Here is a 22,621-nt window from a genome sequence, read left to right on the forward strand (position 1 = left end):
ATTTTTGTTGATATGGTTATGGAAGAATACAGCCACATGTGTTCACCTACATACTATCTCTGCCCACCTGAGAGCTACAAGAACGGAGATAAGTCATTGTGACTGAAACTGTATAGTCTTCAAAGCCTAACATGTTTACAATCTGGCCCTTGTTAACTCTGGATACATAGTCCTAGTGTGTGCAGAGTGGAAATCTTCGCTGTCTTTAGCATAAGAGGAAATGGATGTGTAGCAGAGGCTATTGGCGCCCCACCTGGAATCCCTTTAGCAATTAGGTTGCCCACCCCCAGGTCCTACACTGCTTCTCTGAATGAATCCAACTGCAGCTTTTTCTTCTCTTGTGTGGCTCTTTGTTTTTCTTACCCTCTTGCTGATTTCTCCTGAAACACCTTCTCAATAACTCACATACATACACATTCTGCTCACAGGTGCTACTTCTAGAGAATCCAACTTAGGGCAGAATGCATTGTCAGAATTAGAGTGCCAGCCATCAGGTTGGCACAGACAAGGTAGATGTCTGCAAGAGGGATGGGGGTCCATGGTCTGGCAGCTGGTGGGAGGTTTTGGAGCCTGAGCAGAGAAGAAGGTGTTTGCATGGGGGCGGGTCGTGGGGGCTTGACTTGGGATAACAATGCCCTGGCAGGATGACGGGAGTGACTGCACATGTGAGCAGCAGTGGGAACGGCAGATTGTTGTGTACAGGAGAGGTGACCCAGTAGTTAAATATATTGAGAATAATGGGAGGTTTCTCATCGTCTGAGGGGTTATAAATATGGAAAGAGGGAAAAACTAGAATAAACTCTCTGGTATTGGATTGGAATTGGAGGTATCAGTATAACTTGTGTTTTCAACACATAGAGGTATAGATAAATATAGAATTAAATGCATGTGGTCACAGAAGCTTGGCAGTTCCAACACCCCAAAAGCAATGAGCACCCTAGCACCCAGATCTTTGTTTCAAAACGCCTTTCTCCACTAAAAGGAATAAGGACCCCCCTGGAGAAACAGCTGACTTCAAAGCTGGGGCAGAGGAAGTGCAAGATGAGGTAGAACAACTTTCTATGCTAGAAAGTAAGGACACACTCAAATATGAGGAGAAAATGTCAAACAGGACATACAAGCCACCTTGGAAGGGCACCACTGGCCTGATCTGAGACATTTTGAGTATCAAAATAGATGATGTTAGTAGCAGATTAAAATGCATTGACTAAAATAGGAATCCCTGAGTCTATACTGATAAAAATAAATGAATGAATGGGGAAAAGAGAAAGGTCTTACCGTAGAAAGTCAATTAAATGGAGATGGGATGATGGAATTAGAACTTTCATCGTAATAACTAATTCTGCCAAAAAGTATCAATGCAGGTATTTGTGGAATGAAGACAGAGGAGAGGAATGTTTTCCATCCAGGTTCACATTACACTCCATGATAGAGAGAGAGAGAGAGAGAGAGAGAGACTCAACTGGAGGACTTTCTGGGCTGGATCTTCTCAGCTCAGGAAAATTCTGGGTCACACCTGTGGTTCCTTGGCCTCGAAGAGGATCCGAATGTCACCCCAAAACATGCCACTTTGCATAAGGATTATTTTGAGCTGAAGGCAATTGAGACTCCACAGATGCAGGAAGAGTTTTCTGCGCTCCCCTTATCTGCCTAAGAGCAGGACAGAAATTTCCCTGGGAGGAAGATGCCCCCCGCCCTCCGCCCCTCTCACCTCCAGGACCAGGGAGAGAAGAGCAACTCTTATCATCGAAGACTGGGAACGGACACCGAGATCAATTTGCATAAACAGACCTTATTAAAATAACCCTTATCTTCTCTTAGCTCCTCCCATATATGTCCTAGTCACTTACCTACAATTTATTGTCCCTTGAAGCCCAAGCCCTTTTTCCTTTGTTAAAAGAATATAGAAGCCCCTGAGTCTAAGAGCTTCTTTGATTTTTCTCTTCTGTTCTGTGAACTCCCAGCAGGTACCTATTAATAACAATTCTGTTCTTTTTCTCCAGCTAATATGTCTTTTGTTAGTTTAATTCACAGGGCCCCGACACGCCCCTGAGAAGGTGGGGGAAACATTCTTCCTCCCGAATGGAATAGAAGCAAGCAAAGAAATTTCTTTTTAAGAAGAGTTTAAAAACCACACAGCTAATTCACTGGGCTCGTTTGTTGGAAGGACAGCAGGGTGGCTTCAAGGTGCCCAGCTAGTTGGTGGCATAGCCTGGGCGAAGGCTGGTGTGCTGTTCTCTAGGAAAACAGTGGCTGCTAGCTCAGTCTCAGTGGGCTATCTGGTAGCCCCCATCAGCAGCAGAGCCCAGAATCTGTCCCCTCATATGACCAAATTTGGGGGAAGGCTAGAGTGGATTTACTTGCCATTTATGGCCATGAACGTATTCATTAACTCCTCACAACAGCTCTATGAGATGGGTATTACCCCCATTTTATAGATGCCGATATTAAGGCCTAGCGAGAATTACTGAGAATTACTTAGAAACCTGAATATAGGGGATTGCTTTCAGTGAATTGCGACATTATTCCTTTCAGAACATGTGGTGATGCTAACTAACCGTTGGCAAAGTGTTGCCAAGTACCAGTCCTGCTGGATCCTTCTTCAAAGCAGAAATAAGGCTTATCTGCAATTAGCTCCTTCATTGTGTGCAAACGGTACTAATTGCTTGAAAATAGTGTGTTCTCTTAAGTAGGTTAAACATTCCCTTCTGAAATCTTGTTTATACTATTAATTTGGGCAACAAACTCTTCCTTTATGGTGCATGGCAACTGCAGCCAGGCCAGGCTGGGAGAAGGATTACAAATTTTCACTCATTTGAACTGGGATGGGGTGTCAATCGACGCGAGCCCGCCGACCTTACTCGTGCGAGCCCATTGAAGAGAGGGTTAGCCAAATGTGGCAGCCACCTGATTATGAAATATTTGATGAGAAATGAAAATCCCTTCCTTTCTACTATCGGAGAACCTCAAACTTTCTGCCAACAAAATCTTGCCAACTGTTGGTCCTGCTGGGCTTACTTTAAGGAACAGATAAGACTCAATTTTAATTAGCACACTAATTGTTTCCATGCAAATGAATATGGGGAAAGAACTTGCAAACAGTTTATTTTCTTAAGTGGGTTACCAAGGTGCCCCCTGTAGCTTGCTCGATGGTGCTCCATTGGACAGCCAACTGTTGTGTTCACTGAATAGCACAAATCCAGCTCAACAAGCACTTCCGGAGCAGGGCCCTGGTGCTGAGCTCCATGCTGAAGTTGGGAGGTAGGGAGGTGAGATGAACCAGATGCAGACCTTGTCTTCTAGGGCTCCACCATTGAGGTCAAAGGTGTGGTTGCTAAACTGTATCAGTTAGGATTCCGGGTTGTAAGCAACAGAAATCAATTCAGGGTTAAGTGGAGAGAAAGGGAATGTAGTGAAGGGGTCAAAGGTTGGAAGTAGGCTGATCAGGAAGGCAAAGAGGGCTGACAGAGTAATAATCTGGTGGGTTGATTGCCATCAAAAAGATTCATTTCTCTGACCTTGTGTCCTTGTGTTGCTCAGGCCTGTGGCCTCTGTCGAGGTAGAAGAACCTCATAGTCTCAGTACCTGGGAGCATGCAAATTAAATGGACAAAAAAAAAAATTAGCAAGAGAAAAAAAAAACCCTCAAATGTATTCATGTGTAATACAGGAGCTTCCAGAAAAAGTAGCTCTCTAAGTGGCTGAAGTTTGGGAAAGAGAAGGGAGAGAAGAGGCTTCTATGGGAAAAAAACAAACGGGTTTCAAAGGGAACAAACAGGAGATAAGGAAATCTGTGATAATGTTTGTTTATGCAAGTGTGAGTGGTCTTTTCCATCTTTTTCATGGCCGTAAAGCTCCCCCAGAGGATGGAGTTTATGATAGTTTCAGTCCCAGAAGTTTTTGCTTTTAGCGAGATAAAGCAAGCTCACAGAAGGCTTCTTTCTGCATCTGTGAATCTCAGATGTCTTCAGTTTAAAACAATCTTCACATTAACTCTGAGTGTCCACGTGGGTACCCACACCTCTCCCCTGAATAATCACAATACCCTCCTAGCTGGTTTGCCCAATTCCTCTCTGGCTTCCCGCCCATACGTTCTCCCTGCAGCAGCCAGAGGGATGTCTTTAAAACCAGAATCAGATAATGCCATCCTGCGCTTAAACACCTCTGCAGACCCAGTGCTCAGATCTTGGCTTCGAATACTGTTGTCTAATAAAAAGAGCTAGGGCTCCTTAAAGAAATGATGGATTGTAGGACGGGGCAGGGAAAGTATAGCTGAGCCTGGAGCATCTTGCCATGCCAGAGAATAACAAAGTGCTCAAGAAACAAAATGATGGGGACATGTCTCGAAGGGACACAGGAGTCACCTGAAGGAGGTCTTAGTGGCCGAAACAGCAATAATATAGGTAAAAAAAAAAAAAAAAAAGAAACAATATAGTATCGGAATATAACCCAAAGTACTACGTAAGTATCTATGAGTCTGTACTGATGTTCACAGATAATTTTTCGGGTAATTATTCAGATAAACAGGGAGGAAGAGATCAACCACCTGTACAGAAGAATTTCAACTATTTATGAAGATGCTCCTGCATGAAGGTGGCAGAGCAGAGCTTCTTGTCCCTTAGGAGGGGGAACTCATGGAGACTTCTTCTGGGGGATAAGACATGGGAAGAGGGAAAAGGAGGTAATGTTACAGCAGAGAGTCCGACAAATGCACCCTCAGCCAGGTAGGTGCTCAAGGTCAAAGCCAACACTTGGTAAGTCATGTACCCTTGCTATGATGTGATGAGAGGCACCCTGTACTTCTGTGCTCTTTCTCCCAGGATCCCAGTCGAGGAACTCATAGCCCATGAGCCAAAACCAAACCGAAGGATGAGCTACAAAGTACCTGACCAGTACTCCTCAAAACTGTCCAGGTCATTGGGGCACCCGGGGGGGCTCAGTGGCTGAGCATCTGCCTTTGGCTTGCAGGTCCTGGGATTGAGTCCCGCATCAGGCTCCCTGCATGGAGCCTGCTTCTCCCTCTGCCTATGTCTCTGCCCCACCCCCCCCGTGTCTCTCATGAATAAATAAATAAAATCTTTAAACAAAACAAAACAGTCCAGGTCATCAAAAACAAGAAAAGCCTGGGAACCCATCACCACCAAGAGGAGCCTCGAGAGATCCGACCTCTAAAAGTAATGTGGTATCTTGGATGGAATCCTGGAACGGAAAACGGACATGGAGTAAAAATTTGGGAAATCTGAATCCAGCATGGACTTCAGTTAATGATGACATGTCCGCGTTGGTTCCTTAGTTATGACAAATGTATCATATTAACATAAGATGTTAACCACCGGGGGCACGGGGTGTGTGGTCTCTGGGGGGCTCTCTGTCACGTCGCAACTCTTCCATGCATCTAAAACTCTTCTGAGAGAAAAGATTTATTAGCAAACAAAGCAAAACAAAATCCTCTGAGGGCTTCTGGTTGGGCTGAGAATAAAATCTAAATTTCTTATCCTAGTGGACAGTTGACATTGCTCTGCGGGACCCGGCTGGTCTCTGTCTCCCACCACCTTTCTGACCATTCTGGCCTTGTCTCGGGCAAGGACCCGGGGGCCTTTGCTCCTGCGTCCCCTTCTCCCAGAATGCTCCTGCTTTTGCCAGAGCTTGCTCTCTCTTGCCCCACCCGCCCTCCCTCTTCTTCCCTCCCTCTCCCTCTTCCCCCCTCCTATCCTCTGGTCGAATCCTTCTCAACTGTCATATCCCAGTTTAAATGCCACCTCCTCCAAGAAGCCACCTTGAGAACAATGACGTATGTCCCCCCCACCTGCATCCCTCTCCATCACACTACATCGGTTTCTGGCACTGATGTCAGTCTGCCATTATTTTACGTAAGCTGTTCACCGGTGTACTCTTGACCACCCCAGGAGAATGTGCCCAACCCACTCACAGCCATAACCCTAGGGCCTCATGGGAGGTAGGAGTTTAATAAACACCCGATGAGTGGAGCAGAATTCAAGTCTGCCCGTCTCTGCTGACTTGCTAGCCTTGTCACCCCATGCCCTGACCTCCCCCCACCTCTGGATGGGACACCTCCCTTTACCCACCTCCAGCCCCGATCTTCCAACCTTCCATACTCCCTGTCCTCATCCCCTTGCACCTGCAGCGTCAGGCCCTGTAAATACAGCCCTGTCCTGGGTGTGCGCACCCCGTGGAGATCATTACTATGCAATTAATGCTACTCAGTTGCGCGTTACTATAAGTGCCCATAATTGCATAATTAGGACCCATAATGTAACACAATCATTAACATGTTTTATACCTTGGCCTCTTCCAACCTAAATTTTTGTTAAAGCACCCCAAGTAATTAGTTTAGCGTGAGGATGGAGGAAGTTTCTAGAGAACAGAGCAAGCAGTCTCCCTTTTGTCTTTCCACGTGGTAATGAGGAGGGAATGCCTGGCATCTTTGAGAAAGACGCTATTGATTCTTTAGCCCCAAAGCATCCCCCTGAGCCCGGCTCTGTGTTGTTTGCTGAATTTTCTAGAATGAATGGGAACCAGTGTGTGTTTGTGCTTAAGGCACATTCCCAATTATCTGTGCTGATGGAGCAGAGAACTCCCTCATCCTCGTAAGGGATATTTTCCAAAGTTAAAGGCAACAGTGGGGTGGGGGAGGTGGGGGCCGAGGGAAATGGGGAGTTAGTGTTTAGTGGGTGCAGAGGTTGGGAGGATGAGCAAGTTCAGGAGATAGTTGGTGGTGACGGTTGCATAACAATGGGGATGCACCTGCTTCCTCTGAACTGCACACTTAAAAATGGTTAAAAAGGTAACTTTTATGTTGTGTATCTCTACTACAATAAAAAGAAGCCCAGTGACATATTTTACTGGAAAGTAGGCACAGTATTCTGATAGGAGAAAAGGTCAGTTATGCAGCAAACACAGAGTAAGATCCCACTTTTTAAAAATTTTATTTTAAAATTATGCAGGGACACCTGGGTTGCTCAGCGGTTGAGCATCTGCCTGTGGCTCAGGGCATGATCCTGGAGTCCCAGGATCGAGTCCCACATCGGGCTCCTGCAGGGAGCCTGCTTCTCCCTCTGCCTGTGTCTCTGCCTGTCTCTCTCTCTCTCATGAATAAATAAATAAATCTTTAAAAAAATAAAATTATGCATAATAAATAAGAGGCTGGAAATAAAAAGTGTCAAAGCACATAATTGATTATTTCTGAGTGGGAGCGATATCTACTGTTTTCTTTTGGGCTTCTCTGTATTTTTCCATTTGGATATTCTATGGTCAATGCTTGTGTATCTTTTGCAGTCAGATTAAGCGTGGACACACAGCACTGTGAATGTACTTGATGCCACTGAGTTGTATACTTTAACGTGGCCATGATGGCCAATATCTTGTTGTGTATATTTTAACACATACAAACGTGCTTAAAAACGCAAAGGCAACTTGTACTAAAGACGCTACCTACCTGGGGTTTCTTGGGGTTGATCCTGCCCTAATTTGCCATCACCCCCTGGTCCTGCTCCACTGCGTGGTCCAGGGGAGCGAGACCAGGTGTGGGACGTGAAATCGAGAAGCTAAAAGATACCAGGTATGGGTTTAAATGTTTCTAGGTACAATCCAAGATTTTGGCCTCTTCAGATCAGATGAGAAGCATTCTGTAACAGGAAGCTTTTTTTTTTTTTTTTTGAGTTCACTCAGGATTTATTATGATTCAAATTGAGGCCAGGTTAAAGCTAACCCTCATATTTTCTACAAAGCAGGGATTGTTGACTGTGATAGCATAACCATGATTGCAGGAAAAACAATCACAAATCTTTAGAGGCTGAACTGTTTTCAGGAACACAAAGATACCACATCGCTTTGACACTCATTACAAATAAAGATGTGTTATATGTGTGTGATGTTTTTAACCTTCTAAAGTGTATTTGTGGTTTTTATTTATTGTGTTATCAGGCAAATCATGTGAAAGTGGCCCTTCTATTAAGATGGGAGATGCCGGAGCCCATTTGTTCACTGCCTGGAACTACCCAGCAGATAGGGGGAGGTCACTGGTGCCAGAGCAGGGCCCTCCCTGGTGTGAAGTCCTAAAGAAGGTAAGAGGGGATGGGCTATAGGGGAAAGGAGAGCGTGCTTCTTCTGCAGCTTCTAAAAGGAAGGAGGAGCAGGTGGGAGGATAGGCAGGGAGGATTGCAGTGACTTTGTTAAAGGGGCCTCATGAGGCCGTTATCCATGAAGGCCAAGGGAGCTGGGGTATTTATACACCAATTCCTGCCAGTGAGGCTCCTCCAGGGGTGACACTTCCCCAGGCAGTGCCAGCTGGCCTCTAGCATGGGCATCGGAAGGCTCTTGGGCAGCATGGAGGGGCTGACAATTGTGGCAGAGCAGGTGTGCTCAGCGCTGCAAGGACTGGAGGACTCTTTGTGCCTCAATATTGTGCCCCAGGGTGAGGGTGGTGTTTGCAGGAAGGACAGAAGGCGTAAAACAGTCCCCCTCGGAGATGAGAGAGCAACTCAGCTGGGCAGTCCCAAACACCCCACTTGACGGTGCATTTTTTTTTTAAGATTTCATTTATTCATTCATGAGAGACACACAGAGAGAGGCAGAGACACAAGCAGAGGGAGAAGCAGGCTCCCTGTAGGGAGCCCAATGCAGGACTCGATCCTAGGACCCCAGGATCACACCCTGGGCCAAAGGCAGATGCTCAACCGCTGAGCCACCCAGGGACCCCTTGATGGTGCATTTTGAATAAGGACATAGCTCAGCTTCAGCTGCCTCTGAGCCATGCTGTGTGGCTGCTGTGTGCTGGCTGCGTGACAGGGGCAGACAAGACCTCCTTGCTACTCATGGAGACTTCACGGGGGCCGCAGACCTGCAGGCCAAGGAGTGAGATGTGGGGGACATTTGTATGCAGTGTGGGGTGCCTGATGGAGGAGTGGGCAATGTCGGTGGTGGTGGGACTGATACTGATGGGGGAACAGAAGTCTAGCTGAGGACAAAGCTCGAGCCCGGGGCTGCACACTGACAACAGGCAGAGGGACATTCCTCTAGGGACTCAACTGTCTCAATGTTCATACTTTGCCAAGGGCAAGAGGCAATCTTAGCCCGACCCCCAGGATCCTGTGAGTCTACTTTACCATATAAAAATTCCTTTAGAAACATCCTTTATCTCTAAACCCCCCCAAGATCCATGTTGGCAATCATCTCCCAAGCACATGACCCACCGATAGACATCTGTTGTATTAGATGACTAATAAATGACCCACCGATGACTCAGGTTTTATTAGACAGTAATAAGTGACCTTTCCCCAACAACAGCCCCCTCAAGGTCCTGGAAACCTCGCTTCCAAAATTCCTTAGAGACTTACGCTCTCCCTAACCCCCTCCCAACCCCCAGGTATATAATCAGCCACCCCTCACAGGCCCGGGGCAGCAGCTTTTCCTGCCCCCGGGTCCTGTCCCCGGGCTTTAACAAAACCACCATTTTGCACCAAAGACGTCTCAAGAATTCTTTCTTGGTCGTTGGCTCTGACCTCACCCCACCAAACCTCACCCATATTCCAAAACTTCATCAATACCACACGCTCAAGACCTTGAAGGATGAGTACTCCTGTCGCAGCTGCGAGATCTCTCTGAGCCTTAGTCCGTCTGTGAAATGGGACGATGATAGATTTGAAAACTCTGTAGGGATTTCTCAGTGAATGCAAGTGTTGGGTAATGCGATGAGCAGAGTGGCCTCAGGATATCAGATTGCCAACCCTCACCCCCAGGGACCAAACTCATGCCAGGATGCTCCAGGGTGACCACAAAAATCACCAGCAGGGGGTCCAAGCAGCCGGGAAGCAGGCGGCCTCATGGAGAGGTCCCTGCCACTCTTATCCTTTCTCTGGTGTCACTGAGCTCCTGCCCTTGTCCATCCACTGTATGAACAAGATCCAGTGAGCAAGGTGGGCAAGGCCTCTGACCCCAGTGTTCCCGTGGGAGGCTGTGGCAGGGGGGCAGGAAGCAAAGCTCTCCCTGTTTTCACAGTGGATTTATCTCCCGACGACCCTGGAGCTGCCCCGGGTTGCACGGGCTCTCTCAATTATTGGCTGTGCAACCGCGGGCAGGCTACCTAACCTCTCTGTGCCTTACCTTTCTCATCGGTGAAACGGTAAAGTATCTCACACACAGGGTTGTTTTTAGATTTAAAGAATTCCTGGCAGGCAGGTGCCTAGCATAGGCCCTGGCCCTCAGTAGGTATCAGTGGCTATTTTTCAAGGAGCTGATCTGATTGTTCAGAACCATTCCCTGAAAGACCTTGGGTCTTGGGTCCTGGTGGAGACCTAGCCCTTCCGGGAATGGCAGAGGGCTGAGCCCCAAGCCCCATGGCCAGGCCTTTGGGAGGAACCCCAGTGCTCTGGTTCTGGCTAGAATGGAGTGAGGACCGTGTTGCTGAATGAGCACGGGATTTGGAGCCAGGCAGACCTGGGGGAGTGTCCCAGCCTCTCCACCTCGTAGCTGCAGGATCCTGGGACAGTTGCTTCACTTTCTTGAATCCTACTTTCTGGAAGCACAAAGTGGTGGTAATCGTGATAGAGCACATGACGGTTGTGTCACTCACTCACTTGGGAGTTGCAAACCCCAAACGTAGTGGCTTAAAGCCACAACCCTCTATTTTGCTCATGAGTCAGTAGATTGGCACTTTGGACTGGGTTCGGGCAGGGGGTCTGCTGGTCTTGTTTGGGCTCATTCAGGCACCTGGGATCGGCTGGGGGCTGGTCTCTGGGGCCATTGACTGAGGGAACTGGTAACGGGGCCACGTGTCTCATCGTCCGGCAGGCTAACCTGGGCTTGCTCACGTGGGGACGGTCACAAGGTTTCTAAGAGCCACAAGGGAGGAAACCCAATGCCCAAGGTCTTCAGAGAAAGTTCCACAGGCAGATTCAAGGGGTGGAGGAGTCAATGGAAGGGGAGACTTGGACTATACCATCTACTGTTTTTTTTTTTTTTTTTTTTTTTACTGGGTTGTTTTGAGGATAAAACAAGATCATCCGGGTCAGGCGCCTGTTAGCATTATGAGTGCTCAATAAATGCATTGACATAGATTAGATTTGTCTCCTCTGATTTTTTTTTAAAGTAAACTCTGCAACAACATGGGGCCTGACCTCACGACCCCAAGATCAAGAGTTGCATGCTCTTCCGACTGAGCCAGCCAGGCGCTCCTCTCTCTTCTAGCTGTTCAGTGATTTTTAATTTTTGTGGAATGTCTTGTCTTTGTTTCCTCCCCCACGCCACGAGGATAACCACTTTCAGGCAGCGATGCCCTTTGTAAGGGTTTGATGAGGGAGGGAAGGATGGTGCCCGGATGCGGTGTTGTTATCCTATTACCCATGTGAGATCTGTCTCCATCTCTTCTTCGCACACCAAAATGCAAGCCAGCCTTTTCAGTTGTGTTCATATTTTGACCCACATCCCACTTTCCAAGAGAGCTGTTTTGTAGACACTGCCTGGAGCTGTCCTTTCCTCCGGCTGCTGGAGCCTCTCCGCCTAATCTCCCGCTCCCCCAGGGCACCTCCTCCCTTGTGTTCCTCCCCTTCCTCTGCTCCAGCCTCACATCTGCCTCGGAGGCTCCTCCGGGCTGGAGCCACAGCTTCAGGGGGTTGCAGGGGAGCCCTGGGGACATGAGGCTCTTCCAGGCAAGGATGCCAAAGGCCTGAAGTGAGGTGTACCTGTCATGACTCTAAGTACCCGCAGGCCAGACACAGCGCGGGGCTCCGATGGCTCTGAGGGACCCTCACCCCATCTGTAAAAGAAAGGAGCCCCCTCCCCGCTGTACCTCCTCAAGATCTCCAGGGAGCTCTGAGCAGCTCCCGAGGCTCCCCTGCACTGCCCAGCGCACTGGGAAAACGCTTAGGGCTTTGAGCCTGGGGAGGCTCCAATCAGGCCGTCAGCTGCTGTGGAAGGGGAGGGAACAGGTACAGGGCCTCAAAACCCAAATGGGGTAAGGCATGAATAACTTGAGCGCCGCCCCCTCCTCCCCCAAGCCCCCAGATCTTGTCAAGCCAGACAGGGCTCCTGCAGGTTAAACATTAGACAACCTTCCTCTGGAGCTGGGATGCTGAGAAAGGGGAGTGGGGGGAACCAGCAGACCCCCTCCCAGCTGGCCCCTGCAGAAGCCGGTGGTACTTCTGAGACCACCCTGGAGCAGTCCCTGGGCGGGGTGCTTCATGCACATTCGCTTGTGAGTTCACACAGCATCGTCTTGAGGCTGGTGGGGGCAAACCTATTTTGCAGATGCAGACATTGAGGATCGGAGAGTTTAAGGATATTTTCTTTGAGGGGCACCTGGATGGCTCAGTTGGCTAAGCATCCGAGCCTTGATTTCAGCGCAGGTCTGATCTCTCAGGGTCGTGAGATCAAACTCAAAAGTTGGGTTCCACGCTCAGCGAGGAGTCTGCTTGAGACTCTCTCTCCCTCTCCCTCTGCCCCTCCCCATCTTCTAAAAGAAATACATAAATCCTAAAAAAAAAAAAAAAAAAAAAAGAGGAATATTTTCCTAGAGTTCAAAGGTCAAGGATGGAGCATCCGTGATCAGTGTGAGTTGGGGAGGGGTCAGGAGAGGCCCAGGGGATGGCTGATGCCCACCGAGCTCTTGGCCCCTGCGCTTCAAGAGAGGGGAATGGAATGCATCGAGTGGGCAGGTCAGGTTCAAGAGTGTTTTGAAGGAAACTGAGGGTCTTGGATCTTTGCCACGAAGGTGAGTCTCCTTGAACTCCACGAGCCTCAATTTTGTCTCCTGTACAATGGGGTTGTCATCAGGGTCAGCGAAGTGATGTGTAGAAAATTCGCATCTAGTCCAGTGCTTGGCACATACTGAGCAGGGGCTCTAGAAACATGGCCCCTATCCTATATCCTGGCTCCAGCAAGCCGTGGGGCACCAGGGACGGCCCCTCCAGGCAGCCTTCCTTCCTGGAGGGGCATTGCCAAGAGCAGCCCCATGCCCCACATTCGGACTTTGGCCGGGCCCAGCCCCGGGCAGATGCTGTGGCTTCTAAGCTTGCTTCCGCAGCCCTGTATTCCAGACCAGCCCTAGACTGGGCTTCTCTTGTAAATATTGATGGAGGCCCCAGACAGAGAGGAACAGGAAAACAAAGGACGATTTATTTATGATGGAAAAAGAAACCAACAGGGGGAAAAAAAATCCACAGGCCCGACAGGAGGAGAGAGTGTTTAAATAAACCGTGGTACAGCCACTCGATGGAGCATCCTTGCACCTATTGAAATGCTGTTTACCGAGGGTTTGTAGCAACACGGGAAATGCATATACTAAAAAGCTGAGTGAAAAAAAGGAAGCAGCTGAATTGTAACTTGGGTATAATCACACGTAGGCAAAAATCAAGCCGCAGAAAAGGATGCCCAGGCTGGAGGGACACACACCGCAGAGGGGGTTGTCTCTGGGTGGTGAAACTAGGGAGATTTTTATTTTTATTTTTATTTCTTTGTACTTCTGTATTTTCCAAATTTCTTTCCTACAATGTCGTGGTTGGCCTAACGTGGAAAGCAACCCAAACTGAAGGGTTGGGGTTTTTTTTGTTGTCGTATTATAAAGAACAAACACTTCATGGGGAAGCAGGATGGATGACCCAAGGAGAAGGCAAGGGACAAGGCCCCCCGGGAGGCTGAGGGCTTGAGGTGGCCAGACAAGGCTATCACACGAGGCCGAGTGTCGGTCCTAGACTCTGACCCCGTGGAGGACCACGGGCAGGCTGACACCCGGACACACTCAGGGGTGGCGGTGGCGTGTGATCTGGACTCTCCCCTTAAACGTGTGCTCTCTGCTTCTCTCCTGCGAAGGTGGCTTACCTCCCTGCGAGGAGCCTCCTTCCTAATCTTTGGCAGAACGGGCTTCTCTCCCTTGCGGGAATGGCTAGAGCAGGATAGCTGGCTTCCTGTCCTCTTCACGCAGAGGTGGAGCTCCTCGGAGGCAGCCCTGCCCTTGATGGCATTATGCTACCTCCCTGCCTCCCCTGCCTTCCTAGCATGTGTGCAGCATAGGTTCCATTCATTTGTTTAGGCATTTGTTTGTAAAAATTACCTGTTTTCCTCCACCAGGACGTGGGCCCTGTTAGGGCAGGGACCTTCCACATACCCAGCACCTGGAACAGTGCCTGGCCTAAATGTTCCACGAGTGAATCCTGACTGTCGGCCCCAGGTGGTCTTTGCAGACCCCCCGAACTACCTTGCTCTATCTACCATGATGGCCCTGATGCTAGCTCTGGACACCCAGGCCGGGGATGAGAAATGCACCAGCTCTCACCTGGGTCAGACCGGTTCTGAGGCTCAACATGAAAAGATAAGGCGATCGATTAGTGATGTCTGCCCAGGACCACAGGGAGGTGGATGAGATGTGCCCGTACTTTCCATCTCAACCCTCCCTTCATCCTGAAGACCATATCCACCATCACTGGGTCTGGAACGAATTCCGCTGTTTCCCTGTTCCTGACCACAGGACCATGGCCCAGGCAGGGGGGCTCTGAAAAGTTTTCTGGAGTGATCCCTAGTTCATCCTGGGCTTGGAGCACCCCCCCCCCCCCATGGTCTCCCTGCTTGGTTGCAGTCTAGTCCATTGCCTGGCTCCTCGCTGGAGGCCTGCCATTGGGGGCTGGATCTGGCTCCATCTGCCCCCAGCTCCCACATGGGGTTCACCTCCCAAACAACCCCCAGCCTGGCATCGTGATGCCAACGCCGCCTCTCAGTCCTGTCATTGAGTTACCTTGCTTCCCCGCCAAGGGTCCCTTGGAGGCTCTTGCCTGAGTGTTGGCTCTGAGCTTGAGCATGGCCTTGGCAGGGGCTGTGGGGTCACCAGGCTCCAATTTAGAAGTAAAGTAGGCAGCCTCACCTTCTAGGCCCTAGAATGGGGACAGTGGCCTTGAGTGGTCCAATAACAGTTCTCGTCTCCACGCCAAACTCCCCGGTATTCCTTGCTCTAATCGCACATTTTCCAGGAAGACCCTGGCTCAGCCCTGGCAGCTGCAGTGAACGAGAGCGCCTGTCCAGACCCCCAGGGGAGTTTGGGAAGGATTTATTCTGCGGGGTTCTCATTTCTCTGGCAGAGAAGGCCGCGAATCGTCCTTCCCATTTTCAAGGTAGGAACGCTGAAATCCAAAGCATCCTTAGCTCCCCACTTGCAAGGCCTGCCCTGCTGCACCCCCATCTCTACCGTTTCCCTCCAGGTTGTTTGTCACTTTAGGAGGGGTCCCAGCCGCCCTGGCTTCCGGCTGGCCCCAGGAGCATCGCTGCCCTTGTATCTGTGTGTGTGTCGTCCTCAGCGAGGAGACAGGGCTGCGGCAGTAGATCTGACCGGTCTCTCTCCCTTCCCTCCAGGAGGAATGGGCAACTGGACTATTCTAGGTCCTCAGCTCCCGCATGGACCTGCCCTTCCCTGCTCTCCTGTCCAACCAGGCAGACCAGGTGACCATGTGGCACAGGCAGGGAGGAGAAATTAGGCCATCATCTCTCACCAGCCCGGGACGGGTGCCTGGTGGTGGCTGCCCCCGCTCCCCAAGGTGAGGGCTGTGTTGTTTGGACAGCTGTTTCGTGCAGGCTCTGAGATCTGGGGCGGGAGTCAGTGGTCACTTATCACCGTATCCAAGCAGGGGAGCTCAGAGGAGGACGGAGGGGGGGTGGTGCCCTCAGATCACATCTCCTCCTCCCTCTCCGGAGACCTCAGATGTGGAATCCCTTGGGTTCTTCGTGGACCACTACAAGATGTATCTTTTCTTTCCTTTCTTTTCTTTTCTTTCCTTTTCTTTTCTCTTTTTTTTGGAAGGATTTTATCTATCTATTCATGAGAGACAGAGAGAGAGGCAGAGACACAGGCAGAGGGAGAAGCAGGCTCTATGCAGGGAGCCCGATGCAGAACTCGATTCCGGGACCCTGGGATCCACCCAGGCATCCCAAGATGTATGTTTTCAAATGGCTGCTAATTGGAGGTGTCTCCTCCTAGTAGACTAGAATTCCAGGTAATAAGAGAAAGTGAAATGGGTAAGGGTCAATTTACTCTGCAGGAAAGGGTCCCATGGGCAGCTCCCACTGCAGCTGTTCTACTTCTCCAACCATCTCTCCTCTGGCCGGGCCCCCCTGGGGCTCCCCGGGGCTCTTGGCACAACCAGAACCACCCCCCTGTGTGTCCCAGGTGTTTCTGAAACTCTGGAGTTAGGGGCTCAGTGGCCAGTGTTTAGGAAGGCACCGTAGTGGTTTATAGGGAGCTGGCCCACCTCCAGCAGGGTCGGCTCGAGGAGGTTATTGGGGATCGCCTGGCACTAGGAACTGTGTTTGGGATTGGGCTGCACCCCTGAACTTGGGCGAGGTTCTGACAGCCCTTCCCCCAACAATTTAGATTTGAAGCAAGGGGGGACTCATCCCTGCACACGTGGCTGCCCTCAGCCTCAGGGCACCAGGCCCTGGTTCCATTTCCACACTGCACCTCTGCATCCCACCGACAGCAAAGCTGCATCTGAGGGCCCCGGCCAGCAGAGCATGTAGGATTAGAATTCACCCCTTGCTGGCCAAACGCCTGAGCGGCCTGCTCTCCCAGAAATGGCCCACGGAGCTACAGGTCGGGGGTGCTTTCCGCTTCCCGGTTTGGCAGCAAAGGTGCGGCAGGGGGGTGGCTAGACCCTGGTCTGCGGCACGTCAGGGCCGGGCAGGGTCAGGACGGCGGGCAGGAGGGTGCCCCGCGGGGAGGGGAAGCTCTGCAGCTCCTTGGGCAGGAACCTGGGCGAGATGTGGTCGGCCAGGAAGCAGAGCGTGTGCTGGCGCCCCACGCAGTACACGAGGTCGCCCACCACCGCGCACTGGAAGGCGTCGGGGTAGGGCGTCCGGTATGTGGCGCACTCGTACCAGAGGCGGGCGCTGGCGCTGCAGCGGTACACGCTGATGCCCAGGCTGCGGTTGAGGTCAAAATGGTAGAGAAAGCCGTTGACCGCCACCATCTCGGCCGTGCGGTCCTTGCCGCCGCCCGTGGGGCCAGCCTGCCAGCGCTGCTCCCGGGCCGAGAAGCGCAGCAGCAGGTAGCGCAGGGTCCCGCCCGTGACGAAGATGTCGCCGGCGCAGGCTGTGGCCGTGTGCGCCAGCGCGAAGGTGTCGTTGGGGAGCGGTGGGACGAAGGTCCAGCGATCCTGGCGGGGGTCGTAGCATTCCACCGTGTTCAGACACTCGCCCCCGATGGCGTACAGGCGGCCGTCCAGGGCCACCAGCCGGCAGTGCGGCCGGGCCTGGTTCAGCGGGCACACCTCGCTCCAGATCCCCGTCAGCGGGTTGTAGCAGAAGACGCGGTTGGAGGGCTGAGGCCCAGACCCCTGGCAGCCGGACACCACGAAGAGATAGTTGAAGAGACTGCAAAGGGCACAGCCCCGGGACACAGCCTCGGGGGGCAGGCAGGCCAGTGGGCGCCAGACGTCCCCCTCCTCGTCGTAGCAGCAGAGACGGCTCGAGTCCCCCGGAGGGCACACATCGGCCACCACCAGGTGCCTGCGGCCACGCAGCCGCCGCTGGAGGATCAGCTCCCGCTCCGTCCCGCTCAGGCAGCCGTAGATGTCCGGGCTGCGCAGGACCTGGAGATAGTTGTCGCTCATCACCTTGTAGGCCGCCTCCTTCAGCGCCTCCAGCTTCTGCCTCTTGGCCAAGGTCAGTACCTGGTAGCAGTTGCCCAGATCCAGGTGCACATCCGGAGCCGAGCCAGGGGCCAGCGGCAGGTGGAAGAAATTGGTCCCCGCTACGAGCTGCACGCAGGGCTCCCCGATGCTTCCGGCCGAGCCGGCCCCGAGAGACGCAGGGGGCAGGGGGCAGCCGGGCCGGTTGCTCCCATCTGGGCAGGACGGCCTGGTGGCCCCGAAGCCATCGAGCCGTAGCTGGAGCTCCGGGTTCTCCGTGATCTGGAGGAGGCTGTCCTTCCTGCTGAAGCCTTGCGTGGAGGGTGACGGCGCAGGCTGGGGGGCGATGGGTGTGTGGGCTCCACCTTCCCAGTCATCGGCATGGCCTCCTGACGCCGTCCCTGTCTCCAAGGGGCCTGGCAGGGGCACAGGGGGTGGGGCCTCAGCCCTGGCAGCCGATCTGGGGGCCAGCCTGCCCTTGGAGCTGGCCTGGGAGGTGGATTCCACATAGTAATCGTATACCTTGCCCTTCAGCTTGGGCCCGATCCCCTCCACCTCCTCCTCCACACGCACCCGGGCCACTGACCAGTAGGTGTAGGAGGCGCTGGTGGCCCCCTCGCGCTGATGCAGGATCAGGCCCAGGTCCCCGGCGGCCCGGAGGGCCCCGGCCTCTTCCCTGCGGGTGAAGATCCAACTCTTGCTCATGTCACTCTTGCCTTCCACGTGGGCCGCCCAGTTGGTGGGGGCGGGGTCCTGCTGCCCGGGTCCCAGCTGCCCGGGGGGGCCGCCGTCCTGCCAAGGGGCAGGCTCGCCACCCGCACGGCTGCTGTCTGCTGCGGGAGAGTTTTGGGATTCGCGGCCCAAATGGAGGTGCCGGGGCGGCTCGGGCTTACCACCAGCAGCTGTTCCCACTTCCAGGCCACTGCAGCGAAGAGGTGCCAGCCCAGAGTCCGGGCGCTGCCCACCCCCTTCCTCACCAGCACCGTCCTTCTCGGGCTCCCGAACCTCTTGGGCCTCTGAGTCTTCGGGAGAGGGTCCTGCTGCCTGGACTCGGGAGTCCCCCTGCTTCTCCCAGCCGCGGCCCTGGGCTGCTCTGGCTCCCTCGCTTCCCCTCCGGCGTCTCAGCGCACCGTGCGGTGCCCCAGGAGCAGCTCCCTGGGCCGCAGGCTGCCCGGAGCCCTGGGCTTCCTCCTTGGCCTCGGCCTTGGTGTTCCTGCCCCGCGGCGGGGCCTGGGCAGGCCTCGACTTGTACAGCCTGTAGGCTATGGTCAGCAGGAGCAGGGCAGCGGCGGACAGCACCACCTTGCCTGCCAGCTGCATGTCCAAATGCCAGTCCTGGGCCTCCGCTCCTCCTCTTCCGGGGAGCATGCTTCCCAAAGCAGACCCGGGGCTGAAGAATGTCAAGAATCCTATTAATGATTGCCCAATAGGGCCCGGTTCCTGGTTCCTGCCGAGCCAAGCTGGAGGGGGTTCTGGGCTGGCTCTGGTCAGCCAGTGGCCGGTGGGTGGTGGAGCAAAGGTGACTTTGAGCTGGCAGCGGGTGGCCACCAGGCTCAAGGCCAACAGATCTCTGCGCTGGCCTCCTCGGATGCTTCGATGCTTTTCCTGGGGGTGGGAGTGGGGGTTGTGCCCCAGGGCTGAGCTTGTGATCGGCCTCCTAGCCGGCAGCAGCTGGAGGATGTTAGGAGTGTCCAGCAGGTACACAAAGAGGGAGGAAGCTCTTGACCAAACAGTCACCCGATGCCAGGAAATGCACGGGGTTGGTTATTACATGTGTGTGTGTTTTATTTTCTCTTTTGCAAATCCACTGGGCTCCGAGTGTTGGGTGTGGTGAGCTGCGAGACAGGTGGAGCCATGGCAGGTGTGGCATGAGATCCTCCCCGTCTCTTTCCTTCCTGATGGGGTCTGCTTCTCCCGGCGGGAAGGTCCGAGATTAGCAGCAGGGAAGGCTGAGCCCGGGACCGCAGCCAAGCCACCTGGCCTGCCTGTGAGTGCCTCTGCCCTCCCTCTGGCCCTCCTGAGAGCAGATGGGGAAAGCACCAGGCATTAGTGCCCAGATCAGGGCTAGACGTGCGGCACCTCCTTGCCCTCGAAGACAGACAACGTCCTCTGGTGAGAGGCCAAGGGAGAGTCACTCGCCCCTATCTCACCAGTGCTGTGGGTTCCAGATCTAGACTGCCTCCACCTCGTGAAAGCTCAGGAAACATCAGCCAATCCTCTTCCTCTCCTCTTTCTCCTCCTCCTTGGGGTCATTATCACTCATTAATGGTCACCAGCTGGACCTGGAGCACAGCTCTAATTCTGCACCTCTCCAGACCAAGGTCCTCTCCAGGCACCCAGAGGCCAGGGCAGGGCTCTCAGACTCGTGCTGCCTATGGGACCAGCACATAGAGTGGCTGACGTGCCCCACAGGGCCTCATCCCCCTGTGTTGGAGACCCTTAGAGTCTAGGTCGTACCCAGATCACTCTTGGAGTCTAAATGCTGGTAACTAATTTAAAAAGGAGGAAAACAACAACAACAACAACAACCCACCACTCTGTGGGCCAAAGGACACACATATCTGGGAGGAATTTGACCCCAAAACCTTGACTTGCAGAGAAACTCCTGACTGTCCACACCGGTGTTCAGAGCCTCCACGTCCACCCCCAGCTTACCCTTTGAGCTCATCTGAGCGCTGACCCAGGCCGACCTCCCTGGTGCCCGCTGGTCCTCATTCCTCTGGCTCTTCAGAGTTGGGTCCGAGGCTGTGCTTCCCAAGCCTTCTTCCCCGGCGCCTCGATCCTTCCAGAGCTGGCTTCCCCTTCTCTGGGTCTCTTGTTCTCTGTGGCGTGCCTCCTTCAGCCTTTGGCACACAGGCCGGGGGTCAAAGTGCACTCTGATCTGCTGGGCCGAGCACAGTTGGGACAACTGCCAGCGTGCACTGGGCCTTTCCACGGGTAGAATGGAGGTGGGCACTCTGGATGAGTCTCATCGGATGCCTACCATCCCGTTGGGGAGAGATGCAGTTGTCACCCCCGTTTGATGGCAGCTCCAAGCTCACGTCCCTTGGCTTGCAAATGGGGACTTGCATCCCTGTTTCCAGAGTCCAGAGTCCAGGGTTTTACAGACTTCACTCACCAGGTATGGTTTTCCCGGGGATCAGCCCTCCGCAGCCTGTTCTGCAGGCGACTGGAAGTGGGGTCCCCCCCATTCCTTTTCCTCACGGTCAAAATAGTGATTCAGGTGGAATATAGTGGGCATGCGAGCCCCTGGGGTGCTTGTCAGGAATGCACATCTCCATGCTCTGCTCCCGGGCTTTCTGATTCCATAGTTTTGGGGTATCTCCCAGGAAATCTGTCTGACAACCACCTCACTTCCCTGAGTCTAGGAATGAAAAGTAAGTCCACTTTGCTACTTGGCTGCTGAGAATTCCTTTTATCACCGGGGTGCAGGTGGGTGGGTGAGCACTTTGTTTCACCAGGGCCAGTGACCTGAAATGGGGAGTGGGGTTACTTTGCATATGTAAGATCATTTCGTCTTCCTAGTAATCAGGGGAGGCAGATACTGTCATCGCCCTCATCCTCCAGGTGAAGACATGGGCTCACAGGCGTCTGCCAACGTCACGTAGACTGTGAGTGGAAGAGTCTTGATGTATAAACAGGTCTCTGGCTGCGTGGATCATTCCTCTTCCTCTGGGAATGGGAGGACCAGGTGTGAAGGGTATAAAGGGTCATACAAATGATTTGTCCAGTGGTGAATCCAGGATTTGCTCCCTCCCCTCCACTGGCCAAGCTACCATTTCAGTGGTAGGGGCAGCTTTGGGACTCCCATACCCTTGGAGAGGGACAGGCTTCTGGGATGCCCCTTGGGTGACAACGCTGTGACCTGGCCTTGTCCTCTCCAGATGCCACCAAGTGAGCAGGGGGTCGGCCCCCCTCAGCATGCTGCTTCCCACCCAATAAAGACTCCACTGCGCAGGGAGCACTCTCTCTGTGACTCCAGCTTAAACCTTTTGAGTCAGACAATCACTCTTTCTGTTTGGAAACTTGATCCTGGGCACTGGGTGTGGCCAAACAGGTCCCCTGGGGTGGCAGGGGAGTGGAGAAGGGCCCCTGGGAGCAGAAAACACAGTCCCAGCCCCGAGGGGCCTTACATCCTGACTCATAAGATGGCACAGGGCCCTGAAATATGACCAAGCTACACTGTATCATGGAGGAAAAGTTAATGAGGTGACTTGTCAACAGGTGCTCATTGGCAAAGTACCACGGCCAGGGAGGCCAGAGCCAGGGGCATCAGAAGAGAGGTCAAAGGAGTATTCCAGAAACAGGTGTTGAGCATCGAGTATTGATAAAGGAAGGAGGGGGGGTGCAGACGGAGTGATTGAACAAATATTCAGCAGAGGCTCAGCATGGACAGGCCCCTTGCTGGTAGGATGACTCGGGTTACACAGGGCACCCCAGCGGGCTGCGAGCTCGGGGAGCCGATGCTGAGCAGGAGGATGGTTGGGGATGGTAATGCTCGTTGGTGAGGGTTTCCATGGGAGAGGGCACCGGGATAGCACAGAGTGTGGATGTGGTCAGAACAGGGAAGACCAAGGGGAGAGAAATAGCAGGTCTGAGGACACAGGGGCGTGGCCACCATGACGGGGCCTGGACATCTCCAGACTGGGGTGTGGGGCAGGTGCAGGCTGTGTGTGGGGGGAGGGGTGGGCGCTGTGTCAGCTGGCACTGGTTTGACTGTTGGCCTGGCATTTCCCGAGACCTTCCCTGTTGGAGGGCCGAAGTAACACATGCTGAGCACGGCGAGCATGGGGAGCACGGCGAGCAGGGCCTGCAGGCGATGGGGCTTCCCCGGGGTGCAGCCTGCCTTCCGGGAGACACCTGCCAGAGAAGAGAGAGTTGGTACTCACAATTCCCAGAAGGGTCCCCCACGCCGCACCACGCAGGGCCTCGCGGGAAGGCACTGGGGTCAGGAAGGAGGCAGACAGGGCAAGAGGACAGAATGGGAGCATTACTGTG

At 53.1% G+C, this 22,621-nt stretch overlaps 1 protein-coding gene across 4 annotated transcripts; it reads right to left on the reverse strand.

The window, feature by feature from the left end:
- Positions 1-3,078: 3,078 nt before the first annotated feature.
- On the reverse strand, positions 3,079-20,457 carry KLHDC7A (kelch domain containing 7A). Of its 4 annotated transcripts, none has more exons than XR_012000166.1 (3): positions 20,279-20,457; positions 3,519-3,585; positions 3,079-3,339 (listed from the first exon to the last, which is right to left on the reverse strand). XR_012000166.1 is itself a non-coding variant. In XM_072751041.1 (3 exons), the coding sequence occupies exon 1, from the start codon at positions 18,989-18,991 to the stop codon at positions 16,643-16,645; it is 2,349 nt and encodes a 782-aa protein (XP_072607142.1). In that variant the 5' UTR covers positions 18,992-20,270; the 3' UTR covers positions 3,079-3,248; positions 3,519-3,585; positions 14,743-16,642. The 4 variants fall into 4 exon arrangements, 3 of the variants coding, with proteins under 3 accessions (XP_072607142.1, XP_072607141.1, XP_072607140.1); XM_072751041.1 differs by lacking the exon at positions 20,279-20,457 and adding an exon at positions 14,743-20,270 and having other exon boundaries at positions 3,079-3,248; XM_072751040.1 differs by lacking the exon at positions 20,279-20,457 and adding an exon at positions 14,743-20,270 and having other exon boundaries at positions 3,079-3,334.
- Between the last annotated feature and the right edge of the window lie 2,164 nt (positions 20,458-22,621).

Source organism: Vulpes vulpes, chromosome 2, assembly GCF_048418805.1.
Source record: "Vulpes vulpes isolate BD-2025 chromosome 2, VulVul3, whole genome shotgun sequence".
NCBI lineage: Eukaryota > Metazoa > Chordata > Mammalia > Carnivora > Canidae > Vulpes > Vulpes vulpes.

Coding starts and splice junctions, on each gene's coding strand:
- KLHDC7A (XM_072751041.1), bottom strand. CDS start 18,991: ATGCTCCCCGGAAGAGGAGGAGCGGAGGCCCAGGACTGGCATTTGGAC.